Here is an 8,673-nt window from a genome sequence, read left to right as displayed (position 1 = left end):
CTTAGCCTCAGGGCAAGGAAAGGTAAACAGAAGGAGATAATTGCTCCTTCCAGAGACAAAGGCCATACACAGTAAGCCTTGATCTGGGGGTGGGGGTAGGGGGAAGAATGCAGGTATAGTTTTCTTGACAAGAAGACAGAGAAGCAGGGGATCTTTAGATTGTTATTCTTAAATGCTGCTTCATGCTGCAGATCAGGAGCTTTGAGTTTACTTCCATGACTATTTTCCCCAGCAGTTCTTTTTTAACCATGATGTAAGCATATGCAAACTGTTTGGGCGATTTCCCCCCCCCCCCCCCGGGGGGCCGGGGGGGGGGGGACCAGGCAATCCTACAAAATGCCCCCCATCCATCCCTATTCATGTGGTCCAGTTGGAGGAGGTTCCCCAAGAAGGTGAGGGGGAGAGCCCGGGGGGGGAGCCCTTGGCCCTCCCACATCAAAACAAAAAAGAAGAAACAAACAGACACCATGGAGCAATAAGGAGACGTTCCCAAGAGCAGCTCCGTTGAGGAAGAGGCCTGGCTGAGCTGGAACTGCAAGGGGGACACATGGAGGGGCTCGATATAATAAGGGAGGGGGGGTATCTGCCTCTTCCTGCTCAATTTGCCAGCCAGGCCCAGTTGCGCAGCGAGCTGAGAGAGCCTCATAGAATCATAGAATGTTAGAGCTGGAAGGGACCTTGCTGGTCATCCAGTCCAGTCCACTGCACTCTGCAGGAGCACAGCCGAAGGACAGCCCTACAACGTGCCGGAAAGATGGTCATCCAGCCTCCGCTTGAAAACGTCCAGCGAAGGAGCATCCACCACCTCCCGAGGCAGTCTGTTCCACTGCTCAGCCACTCTTACAGTCAGGAAGTTTCTCCTGATATATAGCCAGTAACGACTCCCTTGTCATTTCCACCCATTAGACCTAGTCTTGCAATCCGGAGCAAGAGAGAATAGATCTGCTCCCTCTTCCACATGACAGCCCTTCAAATACTTGAAGACTGCAATCATGTCCCCTCTAAGCCTTCTCTTTCCCAGGCTAAACAACTATTATCTCACAACTATTATCCCATTAAATTAGTCTTTCCTCGTAAGACTTGGATTCCAATCTGGTTGCCTTCTTCTGGACTCGCTCTAGCTTGTCAACATCCTTCCTCAAATGTGGTGCCCAAAACTGGACACAGGACTCCAGGTGAGGAGGCCTGACCATAGCAGAACAGAGCGGAACGACCACCTCCCGTGATCTGGACACAAGGCTTCTGTTCATGCATCCTAAGGTTGCGTTAGCTTTCCTCTGTGGTGGTGATCCGAATAAGTATTTCTTCACTTCTGAAATCCATTGCCACAGGGTAGAACGATGGGCACCTGGTTCAGCTGGCTATTCAAGGGACTGGGGGGATAGAGCCATCAATTATTAGCCAGAAAGACTAGATGGAAGGAAGCTCCAAGTTCATAGGCAATTAAAAAAAAACCAAACCCCCCACCTTTTGCCCACTAGTTACATAAGAACATAAGAGAAGCCATGTTGGATCAGGCCAATGGCCCATCCAGTCCAACAATCTTGCTTGTAGATCATGAGGGACATCTGGTTGGCCATTGTATGAAACAGGATGCTGGACCAATCATTGGTCCAATCCAGCATAGCGACCCTTAAAGGCTTTGTTTCTATAGATGCACTTGGTTTCCATGATGATTGAGAAGGAGCCTATCAAAATATGTAGATCACCTTGAATCTGCCATTAGAGGGGAACATCCTTAAGTTCAGTCCTATGGTCTCCTCTCTGCGAAAGAGGGAGGCCATTTATACGGGGAGGACACCCTCTGTCTTGAAGGAAATTCCCCGCCCGGTATTTTTCCTATTTTGCTCTCCTTCCCAATTCCACAGGAGGCATGGGAAACGGGCCCGGCAACCTCTCCCGTTATCCAGAAAAACCTCTGAACTTTTGGCTTGGCTTGAAAGAGAACCAAGGTGGAGACTAGAGCGCAAACAAATTGCATAAGAGTTGGTTGGGGCTATTGGGTTTCCAGAGACGGAGTTTATATGAGATCCTCTCCAGCTGCGTAGGCACAGTCAGCTGCCCGCAGAGTTCCTTCAGCTGCCATGGATCTCCTCGGAGCCGGGACCGTCTTCCTCATCATCTGCCTCTCTTGCCTAATGGCCCTCTCCACATGGCGACAGATGCGCGGGAAGAGCAAGATGCCACCTGGACCAACTCCCCTGCCCTTTATTGGGAACTTGCTGCAGGTCAACTTGAAGGACATGCACCGTTCGCTGGTGAAGGTAATCCCTTCTACGTGTCCCCCTCTTTCTATCTCACACACACACGCATCTAGAATACAAGACTACCTACTCACAGAATCCTTAAACATCTGGTTTGCTTCTGAACGTGACTCTAGATCAAACCGTCTGTTTCCTCTTCTCTCTTGTCAGCATCTCCTAACTCTGACCCTTCACGCTCCTCTTCTTTAAATCTATTCACATACGGCACCGCTTTATGTTTTAATATCTTTGTGCATTATGACTACGGGGTGATTTCACTGCCTGATGAGTGCATCTTTATGAAGACTGGTTTAAGGAGCTGGGGGGGGGGGTTTTAGTAGAAAAGAAAGTAATAGGTGAGCATGATAGGCAGGTTGACAGAGTCCTGAATGGTGTGGCGAGAGCACGTTGTGAGTGGTTATTCATACCCTCTCAGAGAACTTGTGAAAATATTTGCCCAGTCAAGAATGGAGAAAAAGAAAGTCCTTTCCTGTGTTATTAAGAAATTTACAGCATTCGGGCCGTGGTATTTTAGTTGCTTAGTTATTTAAAGCATGTATATCTGCTCACAAAAGTAATTAATCAAATTTACATAGAATCATGGAAGGGACCTCAAGGGTCATCTAGTCCACCCCCTGCACAAGGCAAGAAATTCACAAATACCTCCCCCTCCACACCCCCAGTGACCCCTGTTCCATGCCCAGAAGATGACAAAAAACCTCCAGGATCTCCAGCCAAAACAACCTGGAGAAAAATTGCCTCCTGGCCCCAAAGGGGCAATCAGCATTTCCCTGGGTGTTTAAGAAAGCTGCCAACAATTTTAAAAATAAAGCTACCAACAGTTCCCTAAGATGCCAAATAACAACTGAGGAGCGAAACTGGCGGTAAAAGGGCAGGTCTGAAATTAAGCATGGTAACCATTATTTAATTAATAAAAACCACTGGCACAGATAGCTTTCCAGACACGGTAGACACTGGCACGGATAGCTTTCGAGACATGGTGGACAGGTCTCTTGCTGGCCTTGGGTCACACCGTAAATGACATCTTCATTTGAAGCCAGTGGGAAAAAAATGAGAAACCAGCCAGTCTCTCTGGTCCTGTCAAACCTCCTGTGTTTGTCTGAGAATGTTCACAGTCTCCCCTCAGAATTTGTTGGGAAGGTCTGGAAGAAGAGAGACCGGAGCTCGGAAGGGGGGCGGTGGCTGATCCTGTACTCAGCTATGCAATTGTGGCCGTCCCTGAAGCCACCCTCTTCCAGAGTGCCCTACTTCACAGGGTTGTCGTCAGAATAAATAATTGCTCAGAGACATTTGGAGGCTGTAGTGCGCACAAATGAGATCGAGAACCCAATATTGCACTGACCAAAGAGATTCAGTTGTTTGAGCACGGCAGCTCCCACGGGTGGGAAGGGGGACCGTGACGAATCGAAGCAGAGAAAGTCCATGTGTCCTGGCTGGCTCACACTGAGACCCATTGCCAAGGGATTAACCAGATTTCATAACTCATCCCAGTGTTAATCCAAAACACGTTTCTACCTGTGGGTTTTCTTTTTCCTGGAAGATGTATTTCCTAGTGTTTTCTTTCTTAAAAGCTTGAATCGCACACAATTGCAGAGATAGATTTCAGAAGATTGACTTGGGACTGGAAACTGGAAACCGGCTTAGATTTAAACACATAATGAATTTCCTCAGTTTTCAGGATCCCTTGCCAAACGGTTCGGATCTACCAGTAACTTTCCACTAACAGGTGAGACTTCTCTAAGCCCAGTGTAATCGCCCTGCTCACCCCTCCCAAATAACAGTTTTCAAAAGCAATTAATAAAACCCTTTTGGGTGGCAATTCTCACACTTCCCCAAGTTGTTATTCATTCATTAATTCATTTATTCATTACTTTATTGTATTTCTAGCCTGCCCTCCCCTGCATAGCAAGGCTCAGGGCCAGGCCCGTAGCTCGCGTGGGGCCAACGCCCCCCCCATGGGTTTTGCGGGCCCCCTCCCCTGTGATCCTCTGCTTCCCCTCCCCCCAGCCCTCCCTCCCCCGCGGTGGGGGATCGTCAGTGGCGTGGATTCTTCTAGTGCAGATCCGCCGGCAGGCTTGGCAATTGCACACAATGGTGAAAGTTGCAAAAGAAAAACCTACTGTAAGAAGGACGTCCAGATGACCTAATCGTAATCATTGTGAGAGATGGCTGTCCAGATAGGCAAAATCGTGGATTCAAGGCACAAATACCTGGAAAGTACTTGATTTCCCCAGTGTCGGAAACCTCTCTAGGGAACCAGGACAGTGTGATCGCGCAAATGCGGGTCAAATTGCTACGGAGCAAATAGCCTCTCTTCCCCCCTGCACTATCTGGCTTGTGTGACCGCAGCCAATGTTAACCAAACGAGTTGGGTAGATCGATCTGCTCTCTCATTATTGTTCCATCAAACTAAAACAAACCCTAGGAAAAAACTGAAAAGGAAGGAAATAAGAAAAGGAGAACAATAGTAATAAAATACTACGGAATTACACAAAAATTGTACAAATCTTACAGTTGTCAAAACCTTTTATATTGTAAGTCAAGTACTGCATATTTCATGTTATGGTTCTTGTATTGCATCTTGTTTTAATTTTCATACAATAAATAAAAAGTATTATTTTTTAAAAAAAATCACGGTTCAATGCAAGGAAACAAAACTGAAAGAAGAATCCAAACAGGCGTGATGGCTATAGTACAGAAAATCTGTAAAGAATCTTAAAAAGTGCAAATGAAAACAATTCAAGTATCTTTTTGGTGAGCATCCCAGGTTTTTGGCACTCTCTGTTTTATATAACTTGCTTGTCTTGCTATCAGACCGGTCTTATTTCCCAACAATTCCCTTCCCTTCCTCCTCCTCTGTTTCTTTTCAACACGGTGCTCTTCTCTCTCTTTCAGATCAGTGACAAATATGGCCCCGTCTACACCATCCATCTGGGGCCCCGGCGGGCCGTGGTGCTGCGTGGATACGATGCGGTGAAGGAAGCCTTGGTGGACCAGGCTGAAGAGTTCAGTGGCCGTGGGGAGCAGGCCACACTTGACTGCGTTTCCCGTGGCTATGGTCAGTCTCTTCTTGACAGGCAGCTCATTCTGGGTTGCAGTTCTGGGCACCACATTTTAGGAAGGACGTTGACAAGCTCGAGCATGTCCAGAAGAGGGCAACCAGGGTGGTGAGGGGGTTGGAATCCAAGTCTTACGGGGAAAGGCTGAAAGAGTTTGGGTCTGTTTAGCCTGGGAAAGAGAGGGAGCAGATCTATTCTCTCTTGCTCCGGATTGCAAGTCTAATGGGTGGAAGTTACGAGGGAGTCGATCCCAGCGAAATATCAGGAGAAACTTCCTAACTGTGAAAGTGGTTGAGCAGTGGAACAGACTGCCTCAGGAGGGGGTGGAGGCTCCTTTGTGGGACATCTTATTTATTTATTTATTTATTTATTTATTTATTTATGCATTCAATTTATATACCGCTCAGACCCGAAGGTCTCTGAGCGGTTTACAGGCAATTTGTCAAATACAATTAATTCCTAATCTAAGGCCACATGGAACGGGGGTGGGGCTGCCTACCGGCACCCAGGTGGCAGGATAGTTATTCTTCCGGCTTCAGCTCTGGCTACTTTCTTCCTGGCGTCTTCGGTGTCGGCTTCCCAATTCTGGCGTCCAAGAGCAGGTTTCTTTCAGCTTCGGTGGTCTCCTCGGAGCGCAGCCCGTGTCCGTCACAGTTGGCTTTACATCCACATCTGGCTCCGCCGCGCCTGCGCTTCCATGCTACCATGCTCCTCCGTGACTCCGTGACTCCGCCTCCTTCTCCCTTCGTCATCGGGCTCGCCACACGATGTTATTTCCACCGGCCAGCAGGGATCGCCTCGCCATTGCTCTGCCGCCACTGCCGATGTCCTCACCACACACCTCACAGGGAGAAGGAGGGTGCCCCCTGCCGCTCTTCAAGCGGAGGCTAAACGACCATCTTTTGGGTATGTTGTAGGGCTCTCTTTCAGCTACACTCCTGCAGAGTGCGGGGGGGTTGGACTAGATGACCTGCAAGGTCCTACTCTGACATTCTATGATTCTATATATTTTAGGGTGAGGCTGTTGCACAGTCCTTATTCTATCTAATCTCCCGACAGCTGTAGAAAATAGTTTATCATTTGCATATTTAAAAAAAAACAGAGGTGGGATTTCAACTTGGCTCCAGCATCTTGTGCAATGGGCCACTAAGATTTATGTGACTGCGGTGATTACAGAATTACAAACTTGGGAAAGGACCTCAAGGGTCATCAAGTTCAGCCTCTTCCAGCTGTGTGCGTGTGAAGGGCCATCAAGTTGTGTCCGACTCCAGGCGACCCTAGGAATTCATGACCACCAAAATGCCCTACCATTAAGAGCCTTGCTCAGCCCTTGCAAACTGGGGGGCCTCTGTGGCTTCCTTGACTGAGTCAGTGGTCCTTTCCACACTAGACCTTAAATCATAGAATCATAGAATGTTAAGAGTTGGAAGGCACCTTGCAGGTCATCTAGGGCACTCTGCAGGAGCAGAGCCGAAAGAGAGCTCTACAACATACCCGAAAGATGGTTGTCCAGGCTCTGCTTGAAAACGTCCAGCAAAGGAGCCTCCACCACCTCCCGAGGCAGACTGTTCCACTGCTCAACCACTCTCACAGTTACGAAGTTTATCCTGATATTTAGCTGGTATCGACTCCCTTGTAACTTCCACCCATTAGATCTAGTCTTGCAATCTGGAGCAAGAGAGAACAGATCTGCTCCCTCTTCTACAGGACAGCCCTTCAGATACTTGAAGACTGCAATCATGTCCCTTCTAAGCCTTCTGTTTCCCAGGCTAAACAGACCCAACCCTTTCACACCCGAAGCTGTGGGCTGCACTTGACCCGCGGCTTCGCCCAATTTCCTCCGCAGTTTCGTGATCCTCAAGAAACAGGAGCACGAAACTGCGGGGGAAATCGGGTGAAGCCACGAGTCAAAATGCAGCCCTGCAGCTTCGGGTGTGAAATTGACCAATAGTATCGGGGCAAACGGCGGCGCAACATCGAGGCAGCTCTAGTGCGAAATCAGCCATTGTCTTCTCGATGTTCAGTTGTAGTCCTGCTTTGGCACTTTCTGCTCTAACCAGGGGTCATTTCATAGAAAAAGAGGCACAGGAGCTCATTAGCATAACTCATTAGCATAACTAATTTGCATGTGCCACGCCCCCCTGACATCACCGGAAGTGTGTCGGAAGGCAACACCCACCGCTCAGGCTCCACTGGCCTGTTTTGGATTTCTAGCTATGGGGGGGGGGGACGCGCAGATCTGTCCTCGCAGAGGAGGGAGAGCTGGTGCCTGAATAAAACTGGGTCTTAAAGGTGCCACGGGACTGTTTTGGACCAGGGAGGCTCTGCAACTTACCTGGCTGCTTCTTGCTCTGACTGGGGGCTGCTGGGAGCAGGGGGTGGGGCTTGTTGCATGTGCCCGCCCCCTGGGCTCTTTACTGCCGGAGCTCCGCTCCTGTGCGCTCCTGCAGGAAATGACTCCTGACACTAACCCTCAACAGCAGCCATTTCAAGTGCTCCCTATTAGACCCAGCAGTAATGAATATTTCCTTAAATGGCTTTAAGCAGCGGCTGGACATGCCCTTGTCAGGGATGCTCTAGGCTGATCCTGCATTGAGCAGGTGGTTGGACTAGATGGCCTGCAGGGCCCCCTTCCAACTCTGCGATTTTATTGTCCTTTTTGCACTTGGATCTCATCCCTGGTTTTATCAGAGTTCCAATTCGGGACACAATACCTTGCATTTATCCCTGGTTATAACAGCATCCGTTTATCGTGGGGTGAAACTGGGGTGACCTCAATATAAGGTGTAAACAAAAAATACTCCAGGATAATTACAAGGATGAACTCGAGTGTAGTGTAGAATGTAAGTTTGGGGACAAGGTTGGACCGGGATTTAAGGTCTAGTGTGGAAAAGACCTTTGATCCTATCCCCGTATTATTATGAGGAGCACTTTGGAGTTTGGAGTTGGAAGGGGCTTTAAACTCCGCCCGAATGCATGTGGCCAAGCACACCAAAGCCTTCAGAGATGGACCCCTCCCTATTTGGTGAGAAAGGCCTCCGACCACCGTTACCATCAGAAATGCTTGCCATAAAGTGCCAGTGTTCCCTCTAAGCTGAGTTAGAGTGAACTAGCTCACAGTTTTTTAGCCTCTGGCTCACACATTTCTGTCTTAGCTCAGGAAGGATGGCTCCAGAGCAAACTAATTTATGCAGTAGCCCAATCGCTCACTCACAACTTTAATGCCAGAAGCTCACAGAGTAGGATTTTTGCTCACAAGACACCACAGCTTAGAGGGAACATTGCCTCCGACCACCGTTACAATCAGAAATGCTTGCCATAAAATGCCAGTGTTCCCTCTAAGCTGAGTT

At 48.6% G+C, this 8,673-nt stretch overlaps 1 protein-coding gene across 1 annotated transcript; it reads left to right on the top strand.

Moving 5' to 3' along the window:
* Positions 1–2,069: 2,069 nt before the first annotated feature.
* LOC107111453 (cytochrome P450 2A6-like) lies at positions 2,070–5,322 on the top strand (the record flags this gene model as incomplete). Its single annotated transcript, XM_015412417.1, has 2 exons — positions 2,070–2,264; positions 5,160–5,322. Coding segments are annotated over exons 1-2 (343 nt in total), but the record flags the coding sequence as incomplete, so codon positions are not given.
* Between the last annotated feature and the right edge of the window lie 3,351 nt (positions 5,323–8,673).

The sequence above is a fragment of the Gekko japonicus genome, unplaced genomic scaffold (genome assembly GCF_001447785.1).
Source record: "Gekko japonicus isolate JY-2015 unplaced genomic scaffold, Gekko_japonicus_V1.1 scaffold7425, whole genome shotgun sequence".
Taxonomy (NCBI): domain Eukaryota; kingdom Metazoa; phylum Chordata; class Lepidosauria; order Squamata; family Gekkonidae; genus Gekko; species Gekko japonicus.
This window is presented reverse-complemented; position numbering and strand designations above follow the sequence as displayed.